The sequence below is a fragment of the Polistes fuscatus genome, unplaced genomic scaffold (assembly GCF_010416935.1).
Source record: "Polistes fuscatus isolate 324 unplaced genomic scaffold, CU_Pfus_HIC Scaffold4, whole genome shotgun sequence".
Lineage (NCBI taxonomy): Eukaryota > Metazoa > Arthropoda > Insecta > Hymenoptera > Vespidae > Polistes > Polistes fuscatus.
Genome location: NW_025113118.1, coordinates 9,259,327 through 9,272,487, shown reverse-complemented (window position 1 = coordinate 9,272,487; position 13,161 = coordinate 9,259,327). Strand labels below are relative to the sequence as shown.

At 31.7% G+C, this 13,161-nt stretch overlaps 1 protein-coding gene across 1 annotated transcript; it reads left to right on the top strand.

Moving 5' to 3' along the window:
* Nucleotides 1–8,800: 8,800 nt before the first annotated feature.
* LOC122521059 lies at nt 8,801–9,911 on the top strand. Its single transcript, XM_043641478.1, has 4 exons — nt 8,801–8,872; nt 8,971–9,189; nt 9,363–9,539; nt 9,612–9,911. The coding sequence occupies exons 1-4, from the start codon at nt 8,804–8,806 to the stop codon at nt 9,726–9,728; spliced, it is 582 nt and encodes a 193-aa protein (XP_043497413.1). The 5' UTR covers nt 8,801–8,803; the 3' UTR covers nt 9,729–9,911.
* Nucleotides 9,912–13,161: the final 3,250 nt, after the last annotated feature.

Here is a 13,161-nt window from a genome sequence, read left to right as displayed (position 1 = left end):
TACTTGTTGTATAATATTTCTCACATATCTTTCAACGTGTAATTTAAATTCGTATATAGATTGTGTTTTGAGAAATTTATTATAATTATTGAATAATACTCGTAATATCGTAATCGATAATTTTCTTTAATTTTATTTCCTTCCATCTATCTTTCTATTATTTTTTCTTTCTTTTTTTAGTTATTCTTACTGTTATAAGTTCAGTTTCCATTCGAAAATTTTCCACGTGCTCGTACGAGCGTACACGTGTGTGTACGTGTACGTACGCAAAATGTGTGTAGACGAAACGAGAGTTGATATACGAAGGATGTTAAGCAGATGTTAGCTCAAGTTCTAATTAAAACAAAGCGAGGAACCCTGTATTCCGAGGTCACCCCGGTATCTCTCTCGTGGGGATGGAAAAGAACGATAAAAAGAAAATGAAGTATGAGCACCATAGTAACACGGGATGGCACTTTCTTTCTATCGGCTTTATAAAGATGTATCATAGATCTTCTTTTTACTTTTTGAGAGCTACATCTGCACCTAATCGAGTTTTACCATATACGTATATATATATATATTTCTATTCTATAAAAAAAAAAAAAAACTCAAACAATTATCAAAATAGAAAGTTTCTCATACTTATTCTACAATCCTAAATCATTTCTATTTTCGTTTTAATAATAAAAGATATGCTTCCATCTATACTAATCACTAAATCAACTAAATCCCTTGACATTAACATTCATCTCGCCTATTTTAGTTAATCTTTGTATTTTTCTTTTTTCCCCCGACAACGCAAAGTTCAGGTACACATTTGTTTTATTTTTTATTCAATTTTACGAGACAGCTATAAATAATAAAAATGATCTCGATGAAATGGTCATAAGGGAACGTGCAAAACGTTTACCAGGGAAATAAGAAAAAGAATAGGACTATACGAGTTTTGCTTGCTCAACCGATTTAAACTAACATAAGTAAGTCATGCTCAAACGAGCAGCACCACATTTAAAATACTTTGCGCTCACTTTGGAATGTATAGAACAACACCACCACCACCATCACCACCACTTGCGGAGTATGATATTTCAATATTAAAGAATTAATCTCCTCCCTTGATCGCATTTGAAACTAGTTACTCGTATAGATTTAATGATCGACGAGAAAGCTATTTTTTTCCTCGCCTATGTAATTTCTATCTATCTCTCTCTCTCTTTTTATCCTTTTTTATTAGGTGAACACAAAAACCTTAGATTGCAGTCTCTTCATTATCATAAGTAATGCTAACTTATCTTATCTTGGAATCTCTAACATTTTTAAAATATCTTTGTAATATTATTACGATTCGATAGATTAGATGAATGGTGTTAAAGAAATTTATCATCGATTATTGCCGCGTTAATAGTTACGTTATCATTTATTATAATTATGAAAGAAATAATTGAAAAAGAAAAAGAAATAATAATTTATTATCATTTAACTATAAATAAGAATGAAAAATATAAAATGAGATTAAGTCTTACGTATAGGTTAAACAAAAAGTCGGTATTGAAGGTATGCCGATATTTCTTTTTTTTTTTTTTATTTTTTTTATTTTGACGAATAAATAATTTATCACCAATGATTTTTCTAACGACGCTTTTTTTTTTACAATGCAATCGTAATTGTTCTCTTATTGGCAGATAGATAAAAAACAAAACAATAAAACAATCGAATTAAATGAACAAAAGAAATCGGTATAGAAAAATAACGTAATTCGAAGAAATGATTTATCTTCAAACACATTAATTTTTAATAATATTTTTCTTGAGACAGATATATAAAAAAAAAAAAAATCAATTATGACAAATATATCATAGTGAGTTATAAGAGAAAAGACAATCGATTAAGGTGGTTGTCAACACGAAAAGTAATTATAAAAATAAATGATTGATAAATTACTATTATATACTTGATATTGGAATTTGATTGTAATCCGAAATATTAATTCTAATAACGTTTTATACATGATAAAATCATTATTCTCGTAGCTTCTAAGACGCCATTTTTGATCTCCTTAGAGATCTGTTCTGTTCGTACGTAAGTTAGGTTGCTGAAAGGGGAAACGTTACGTTCTTTCGCCGACAAAGAGCTCAGTGTTCGAACGCATAACTCACGTAAATACATAGCTTAGCTTAGTACATAGATACGTGTATGCATGCATGCATGTATACGGTGCGTTAATAACGTCCTCGTTATAAAGTCGTATAACGCGTAATGTAAGTGGGTTAACGGTCGGTAAAGCACGGTGCCGCGAGATGAGAACGATTGGAAAAACTATAGAAAAAAAAAAAAAAAAAAAAAACAACAGAAAAAAGAAGTACATTTCTAACCGGAAGTCAAAAGTTACTATTTCTTATTAAAATCATTCGCTTTAATCGAACCATTTTTTTTTTTAATTACAAATTTCAAATCATTTCAACTACTTCATTGTGTGTGTGTGTTTTTGTGTGTTTTTTCTTTTCTTGCTTTAGAAAAGTTTCTGATCATTTTTCAAATTGTTTCCTTCATTTGTTGTTTCTGTTTCTATTTTCTCTTTATTTATTTAACGTTGAAAAATTCGTTACGTAATCTATATGTTTCTGTGAAACATCTGACAGGATACTTTGAAGAATCCGTAAAGTTTGCTACGATAAGTTTTATCCTCTTTCTTTACCCTATCTCTCGTTGTTAAGTTTCCGAGTGGAAAAAAAAATAAAGGGAGAAATAACGAAGGGTTGTGTATGTTTTCTCCCTTGAGAGAAATACGAGATAACTAAAGAAATATTATAACCCGTGGAGGAGAATTGGGAATATAACCAGAGCGTTATGCTCTGGTGTACTCGTTATTACATTTTCCCGATGAAAATATCGATTAGTTTTTGATGGTTGACATAGATACATCTCACGCGTGTATATACACTATCAAAAGTTTCGTATCTTTCGTCAAAAATTTTCCATTTAAAATCGTCCACAATTTTGATTCGATCATCTAATAAACGAAATTACTTTTCGAACAAATGTTACAAGGGGGAAAAAGAAACTCGACAAACAAATTGTTCAAATGCACGAGAATAATACCGTTGAAAACGAAAAACAATTTTCTTAACTATAAAATACATCGATAAGTACGACCCAAGAAAATAATACAAAATGTAGAACATACGTTTTTTATTTAAATAAATTTCACATTGAGATTACTTAGAAAGCACTTATTTCTTTTTTTTCTAAATATATTTTAAATATATCATTTATTGAAATTTGTTCGTAAAGGTAGCAAACTTTTGACTAACAGTGTATGTACGATGTCTTTTCTCGTCAAACGAAACTGCAGGAGGACGTTTAGCACGATTGTTATCATCCTTTTTCCACTTTAGCGTCATCCCGTTGTTCGTATAAAAGCTTTTATTTTATGAATCCAATGGAAAGAAAAAGCAATTAATTTCTCCCGAACGACTTTCGCGTCGATCGTTAAGACCACGACGATCATCTTGATTTTCTTCCTTCCTTCCTTCCTACGACAACGACGACGACGACAACGGAGAGTCGGATTTAGCGATCGTAAATTTTCTTCCAACCTTGAATCGATCTTTCGTTGGACACAAAGCTTACCACTCTACGTGTTTTACGTTCAATCCTTTTTCTTTTTTCTTTTCTTTTCCACTTTATATTCCATATTATATTTTATATTATTTATTCATTTCTTTATATTATTTAAGAAAAGTTTAACATTTTTTTATTATACACTACCATAGCCATAAACTCGATAACACGAGGGAGACTTGTAAGACACCCTTCTCCTTCCCCCCCCACATACACCCCACGTCCTTCTTATATTAAATTCGTAAAAGATGAAACAAACAAATAAATAAATTCGAGTAAAAATATTTACGAGAAAGTATAAAGGTTATTTGGCACCTTTCAAATTCGGCAACGAGATCATTGGGATTTTCGATGGTGTCTTCCCTTCTTAGCACGAACTTTTATTTGACCATGTCAAAATTTTCTTTCCATTCCTTTCCATTCTTCTTTATCTCTCTCTCCCATCTATTTCTCATTTTTCTTTTTTTCGAGCATATATTTAATCTTACGAAGAATTCACCTTAGAAAACCTGTTTTTACTCTAAACCCTACCCCCTCCCTTTGTTAGCATATATACTTTTTTTTTCGGAACCGACATCAAGAACGAACGTAGTGCTGCTACGGCCCTAACAAATTGTTCCTTCTTCTTTTTCTTTTCTTTTTCTTTTCCTTTTCTCTTTTTTTCGACAAATTTCCACCGCTCACAAAATCGTGCAAATGACCCCACGGGCCACGGGCGAAATAGATACGAAAGATTATACGAGGGCTTTAGAGGGGTGAAGGACCCTAAACGGTATAAACAATTTTTATTTTTATTTTTCATTATGTTATACTTATTCTTATTATTTTATTATTACGAAAATTTCGAAAAAAGCTTCACGAATATAAAAAGGAAACAAAAAAAAAAGTAAATCTATTAACGATTTCAATTATTTTCTTTTTTTATTTTACCTCTCTTTCATTGTATTGTTTATTTTTATATTTTATCTCGTAATTTATTTTTCCTATTTTTAAAGTGGCGCCTCTCTCTTTTCTCTTTCTCTTTCTCTTTCTCTTTCTCTCACTCTTCCCCATTTTCACACACTTTCTCTTTTTCTTTCTTACATTTCGAAGGAACGTAATTAAATGACACATGCAACGGGTGGAAGAAATTAAATATCCCCGACGTTTATTCGTCTCTCGGTATTTAACGCGATACGCATTATTTAAAAATAATATTCAGACGAGAAAAAAAATATAACTCTTTTTTCTCTTAATAAACTCGTTTTAAATATGTACATACACGTAGATATACATATATACACATACGTATGTAAATATATGTATATCCATAAATAATACGTAAAACTTATCATTTAAGTTAATAACAGCTGTGTGTATATTTTCACAAGACGTAAAATGATTTTTATTTTTTTGGGTTTTACTGGAGCCCAATGATCATAATAATGATAATGATGATGATGATGATGATGATGATGATAATGATGATGATGATGATGATGATGATGAATACATTGAAATTTACTGTTGTCGGATAAAAAGAGAAAAACCGAATAGTACTTTCCTGTTCGATACGTGTACAAGTACCAAGGTTGTCTGGATATGTTGGAGAAAGGAGAAACGGCGCCATTGACGATGAAGCGATCTTATGGAATCCATTCTGAGCTTCTTCTTCTTCTCCCTTTATTAGACAAAAAAGAAAAAAAAGAAAAGAAAGAAAGAAAAAAGGAAAAAAGATGTTTCTACATACTTTTTCATTATTCCGTATACTTAGACGTTTAAATCGGTTGTGCAATAACACGTGCGTGTCTTTTGACATTAAATATCTCACATATAAATTAATTGAAGTAAGAAATTACGTTTTTCTAACTGATTATAACATTTTTTTTCTCAAAATTGTTATCGTACAAATGATTAAATAACAATAATACGATTCTTTTAATCCGAATGAAATTTATTCACGAATTTTCACATTTACGAGAGAGTCGAAAATTGTTCATATACGAGAATACTCAAAGGAAATCATAAAAATTAAAATGATTTCCCCCCTCTTCTCCTTTCACAAAAGTTCATCTTTATAATTATAAAATATAATTAAAATCCTAATAGAGAAATGTTTACGATGAAATTAGAATGAATGAAATGAATTCGAAGAGACATTGATATCGGATTTCCATCTAATTTTCAAATTTCACGTTCACGAATAAAAGAAAAAGAGAGAGAGAGAAAAGGAGAGGAAAGGGGAGAGTGAAAGGGGAAGAAAGAAAAATCCTAAAGATCGATTTCACGTTTACGTGTCGGATATTGCGCAAGGAACACATTCGAAAGGATTGTAGTATGGCCCCTTACTGGCCGCTATTCTGGCGTTCGCTTTCATTAACGAAAGTATTTCTCTGCTATCCGTAGTCCCGTGTCTATAATACTTTATCCTTTTTCTCTTTTCTCTTTACTATATACCTCAGCTTATCGTTCTCGCTCTCGTTTGTCCGTTAATCCCGTAACTCCCGACACTTTCGAAACTAACTTCTATTTCTCGAAAAACATTTCTTCCATTTCTAAACTAGTTACGATATTTTTGATGTACCAAACAAAAAAAAAAGAGAAGGATAAGAATCAAAGTATAAAGAAAAAAGAAAAACAAGATAGATGAAATTAAAAAAAATGAACGAAAATTATAAAATGTTAGGGTGAACCGAAAGTTCGTGCGGGTTTATTGCGTTGAAATTTTTACTTTGAAACTGTACAATGGATTATTTTTTTTTTTTTGTAAAAATGTACTTTATGAAAATGTTATTAATTGTCAAATGCACGAACTTTTGATTCATTCTAATATAACAAAAGAGAAAGATGGATGATGATGGGATGAATTGAATGAATGAAAAATTAGCACGTTCCTGTCTGTAGGGCACGAGGTAGGAATTCAACAAAGAAATAAGATACAAGGAAGAAGTGACGAAAAAAAAAGAAAGGGAGAGAGTGAGAGAGAGAATCACCCCTCTTATACCTGTTATAACCTGTAGCATTCTTCGAAGTATTATAATAAACTTCACTATGTGGGTGAATATACACGTTAGATCTTTTTTAGGTATGAAAAATTTAACCGAGACGAATATAACGAGACGAACAAGTGGGAAGATTTGTTCTTTCTTTCCATTTTGTTTATTCTTCTTTCATTTTATTTTTGTATTTTATTTTATTTTTTTTTTTTTATCTTAAACAAACCTAAGTTTCTTTGGATCGTCTGGAACGCTGACGAAACGTTGCCGGCACGTTCGAGAGTGATGCACTCTAAACATTTGATTTTTATATTTACCTTTGAAAAAAAAGATCCACACTATTTTACAAATTTACATAGCATGTACGAACTGTTTTTAAATGTGTAGTACGGTTATGGATCACGCGTATGGGTAAAAATGTGTTTTTTGTTCAAAATAAATGGATGATTTTTCACTTTAAATCAATTTTCATCAAATTCTTCGCACGCGAATGAGTAAGACAATTTATTTTGATAAATGATTCGTTACTATACATAATAATAATTTTATTTATTTATCAAGCACAAACGTAACATTAAGAATATTTTACGAATTAATTATTAATAAGATTGGAAGAATGTGAAATCGAATTGGAGACATCATTTGTTTCATTACAAATAACAAATGGAATTTAGGTTAATTCTAAATAGTTCCGGGATTGATGAAAATAAATGGGAAATTCTTTTAATTCGTGATGGATGTGTCCATAGAGACTAGTGGTAATAAAATTTCTGAGATTAAGTTGGAGGAGGAGGAGGAGGAGGAGGTTTACGAGTTACGTAATCTTCGTGAGGCTGCCAAAATCGCGAGCATTTATCATAGAACCGATCGTAAATTCCAAAGGAATAGGAAACTTTCTCACATTGTACACGCCGCTTTGAATTTCGTGCAATTTGTAAGACATCACGCATATAGATGCATAAATATACATATAAACGAAATAATAATTTATAATATACATATATATATATATAATATATAATATAATAACTTATAATATATACAAAATATTTTAGCTTTCTCCACGAGATTTTACTTTTTTATTTTGTAATATTTATAGATTTAATTAGATTGTTATGCATATAACATAAAAATAAATTTTACTTTTAAATGGTAGTTATTTACAAAATATAATGAATATCACCGAAAAAATGAATTCCAAATTAAATTAATTTTTTTTTTATAACATTGCGATTAATAAATTTCTACGTAACTTGATCTTCAATTGTAATCGGGTTAAAAGTATACCTCGTGTTTTGACTTGACAAAATTTGTAATCTTAAATAACAAAGAGATTAATAGGCAGTAAAATTAATAATGAAAAAAGAAATTAGAATACAAACTTATCGTTTTGGATTACGTCATGGATGTACGAACTTTTAAAAAGATCCTCGGACATACTCGGAACATTCGACGCATCGAGATTACCACTTCTGGGTCGTTTATGCATATATGCGTAATACGTATATGAATAATATATGTATATGTGTATGTATATATGCGTATATATTATGTCGTATAACAACTCGCGTTACTCGCTTCGTAACGACTAGCTTGACGCAAAGAAAACGCGGAAGCGAGTTGACCTGATTTCGAGAGGAACGAACGAATCAACATAAGTGTGTAAGTATAATACTACACACACATATATATGTATATATATATATATAATATATTACATATGTATGTATACGAATGAAGGTGAATCAGAAAACTCGCACGTAATTCTTTTTTCACGATTTTATGTAATCCGACACACAATTCGTTGTGCGACATACGCATATACACGCATTCTTACCGAACAACGAATTAATCATCTCCATTTCGATTTTAATCGTTTAAGGAAGACCTTTTTTACTTTTATTTTTATTATTTTATATCATAGGTATCGAGTTATGCGTGAATGCATTCTCCGAGAATGCATTTTTATTTTGGCCTCGTGGCCTCATTTTTTTAATCGTTCTAATTTGTAAATACTGATTCAATAAAAAAAGTTTATCTTTTTATCGTGTACTCTCTCTTAAGATTTTTTGTCTTTTTCTGTCTTTCTTTTTTTTTTCATACAGCTTCTACTATTAATTACCGAGATATTTAATCGCGTTCATCGTCGTCATCGTGAAATGAACGAAAATTTGCCGATCTTATTCGGGGAAAGGAATATTTTCTTTTTTTTATATCCAATTTGTATGCTGATCAGTTTGATTCTTGCGGTTCTTTGGTTAATGAAGAAATTCTTACCGAAAAGACCTTTAATTGTGAGTACTTACTTTTCCTTCGATCAATTAAATTTTATTAATCTAACGAACACACGATAACATTTTCCATTTTTATTTTAATGATAAAATCGTTGAAGGCACTTATAGGATGCATTTTTGGTGCAATTTCAATACTATCAGCTGGTATCATGGAAATGAAACAAGTAGACTGGTATATTGATCTTCATGAAATCACTGATGAAAAATTACTTGATCATCCAATGTTTGTTCATAATTTTTCCATGTGTATATTGTCGATTTTTATTATGACTTTTTATTTGATACACGTTTGGATCCTTTTCGACGTATGGCAATGGGTTAGTATGAATTTCTAACTAATACAAAAATGATAATAAAGCTACTAATTTTATGACGTGTAAATGATGCTGCTTGTAAGATTTAATAATTAAAATTAGATTTTTTCATAAGTTTCAATAATACAATTCTAATGCAAAAACACGTCATAATGTTTATTGAAAATATTTTTTAGATGAAAAAATTTAGAAGATCATCGGACAGTAGTGAATCTGAACATAGTACGTATTTGAGTACGAATAGCGATATAATCGAAGATTCTTCAAAATCCTTTAAAATAGAACAACCAGGAAAATTAGATCCTATTCCTGCATTGAACAAGCTTATCACCAAAACTCCGATCGATTATACGGTAAATATTTATTATAATACGAATATACATTTTCTCAGAATTAACTTTTATTAATTTGTTAATATTTTTTAGTTACTCGATGACGAAACTGTTATTTTATACTGCTGTTGCGTTGATTGTTATAATTACATCAAGGATAGTCGTAAAAAGAAGCCTAAACATGAGTTCCAAGTGATTCACGTATTATAAAAATAATCAGTAATTTCCTCGTTGGTCAACAGTTAATATTTTATCGAAGAATGGTCCTGTAGGAATAAAAAACCAGAATCTTACTTTTCGAAGATAAGTTATTCGGTCAATAAAGATGAGATCTGTACTGTTGGTTGGCAAAAAAGATTACTGTATGAAATATATTTAAGAAGATAAAAGCGAGACCTAGTTTGTTGCTTCTGATCGATAAAACAAAACAAATTTTACTCGCGAATTTTCTTTTTTTCTTTTCTCTCTCTCTCTCTCTCTCTCATCAATCCAAATTTTTGTTAAATCATAATTCTAATATGTGTTTTTTTTATAGTTAAAACATTTCCATCTATGTGTTATTTTTAAAATCGAATAAATATCAAATATCAATTTTGCTAATATTACATATTTTATCATATCTCCTAAAATGATTATTTTTTAAATGAATTTGCCATAACGCGAGAAGACAAAGGAGGGGGATCGAAAAGTAGTTTCCTCTAACCATGGGGATCAACTTTTTGCCTCGGTATCGTATTACCTCTAACCATTTTCTGCACTTATTCCGATGACACGATGAAAGTACTTGGAAGACATGAAAAAAGGAAAGAAAAAAAGAAAAAGTTGCCCCTTTTCATCTTGGCTTCCGGTAACGTCGTAACGATCCTTGTCGTGTTCTATCCTAAAAAATAAAGATAAAAGAAGAAGAAGAAGAACAACAACAACAACAAAAAGGGAAGGACTAAGGGAGACTAAGTTTAGGATGAAAAACAAGAAAAAGAAGAAGAAGAAGGAGCAGGTAGAAAAAAAAAAGGAAACAAGAAGCGAGAAAGATGAAAGTTACTGCGTGAGAAACAAACTGGCAGGACAAAATTGCAAAACCCCTTTATAAATATTTATGGTGGTACCACCTTGAAATCCTTCCTCAAACCCTACCCACCCTTGACGACCCTAACACTACATATCCGCATCTCAGTTTGAAAATACCGTGTTGTCACGTTCCCTTTCGGTCGGTAACACAGATCGCATTGTAATGTCCTGTTTTACCGAATCGTCGTATCCGGATACTGAACGAATCCCCGAATAATCCTCGTGTTTGAGGGTTGTTTTCCCTTCTTCGTTCTGGGGGTGCACGTGCTACGCAGAAATATCGAGAATACGTGTTGTAAGAAGAAGAAGAAGAAGAAGAAAAAGAATACACTTTCTATTGCGAGGAAGATTGCATCAAATTTTGAAACCTCAAATCTCTTTTGGAAGGGACCAACCTATGGGGTTGTAAGGGAAGGAAGGAAGAAAGGAAGAAAAGAAATAGAAATTTGTCTTTCAACAGCGGTTGTAAATTACAATAAGACAATATTTTGTTAATAAAATTGGATTATCTTTTCTGAAGTAATATTTTCAAGGAGAATACAAATTTTTTACAAATATTTTGTCGACGTACGAAAAATAATCCTCTACTTGAAAAATAATTGAATTTTTTTTTGTCCTTGTTCTCTACTTTTCTTCTTTTTTTCTTTTTTTTTCAACATCAACAACGAAAGCAATTATCAAAGAGTGACAAAATTCGATAAAATGTTAAATGTTTTTGTATTTTCGATAAAGAAAGGCAGAGTGTAAGGGTTTTCATCGAAAAGGAGAGTAGACAGGTGATTGAAACAGTGTGCCAAAGGTGCGAGTTTAAAGCAATCAACGCGATTAGCTGACCTTCTGTCAAACGCATTCATCTCGTGTGTATATAACCGCAGCACGTGCATTTCTAGTAGTAGTAGTAGTAGTACTAGTACCCATCCATAGAAAATATACTTTTGAATTTATTATGGTTAAAAGTTAACGGGAGTCGTTTATTGACATTTTCCTAGAGAAAATTCATCGAAAAGCAAAACGACTAATAACCAACAACCAATCAAACAAGCGATAATGTTGCAAATTATATCATTTAAAATTCGTCATCCTTTTAAAAAGTAAATTCACCGAATCTCTCTTATAATCGATTGAGAACAAATCGAATAATAACCAAAAAATTATTTAGATATATCCTTTAACACTCGATTCTAATTAAAGTTCGATCAAATTTTTCAGAACGAATCAATCGCATGCAAAACCACAATCTGATTAGAATGAAACGCGTAGAGAGGGAGATTAATTCCCGACGTTAGCCCACTTAATTATATGCCGCACAGCCGATTCTCATAATTAGTTCGCAAAACGGTATTCACCGATAGAGAGGAAGAGACAAAGAGAAAGAGAGAGAGAGAGAAAGAGAGAGAGAACATAGGAATAGTTCGTTAATTTAAACTCGTCTCTCCTCCACTCGTAACAAACACACACACACACACACATACACATACAAATCCGAACATAACATATATAACGTAAAATCAATAGCTTATAGAATCGGATCGAAATGATAATCGGTCAAAGTCGATAGATTTAAAACATGAAATTTCACTTGGACCTTCTTTTTTTTATCGAGCTATTGAGAGAGAGAGAGAGAGAGAGTTGAAAAAGAAAGAAGGAAAAATAAAAGGGGTAGAAATAAGAAAAATCAGGCTTTTAGCAAAGGGACAGCTAAAAGACAGATTTATTCGGAGCCTTGGGCAAAGATCACCCTTTTAGAATACCCACCCACCCCTCGTGGACTTTAACAGGCAGCCGTTAGACGGCAAGTCCTTTGATGTATGCGCCCGTCCGACATGACCTACGGCCGTTCGACTTATGTGGGAAGGGATCGACGGTTAGCTAACCCAGGGGTCACGAAGAACAGATTCCGTATATAATATATTCCGATGTTCCATGTGGAAAGAGATTTACACGTGGAAAATAGCAAATGGTTATGATATAGTTGAGAACGAAGTCAAATGGAGTTAGAAGTTAAAGAAGGTGGATGAAATATTCCTATCGGGGGGGAGGAAGGGAAAAGTATTTTCGTATTTTATATGGAGAAAGTCGAACAAGTGTTTTTTTCCCATATTTTCTATCGAAACAGCAGCGATTGCTTTAAAATTGTATTTTGTGAACGACGTTTAGTTTTTTGTTGATAATCATAACCGTTAATATACCGTTTGTGCTCAATTTTATTCAAATCTTATCATATATACGAGAACATTCTTTACTCCTCCCTGATTCAATAAATTTAGATGTTCAATATGGAAAGTGATTCCCACGTCTAAAATAACGAATGGTTACGATGTAGTTGAGAATTAAGTAAAACGGGAGACGACGAATATATTTTCATTGGTGTTCACGGGTCAACGATGCTCACCTGTTAAACTCAAAACCCCTGACTCCATTGGGTCCGACGACGAGACTTCTGCGGTTTCCGCAAGCCTAGTTTGACACGAATGAGAAGAGAAGGTGGTTGAGTGGATCGTATAGGAGTCAAAGAGCATAAGAGGAATTCAATACCTCTAATGGAAGGGTCAGGTATCGGCATCTGCTGCTGCTA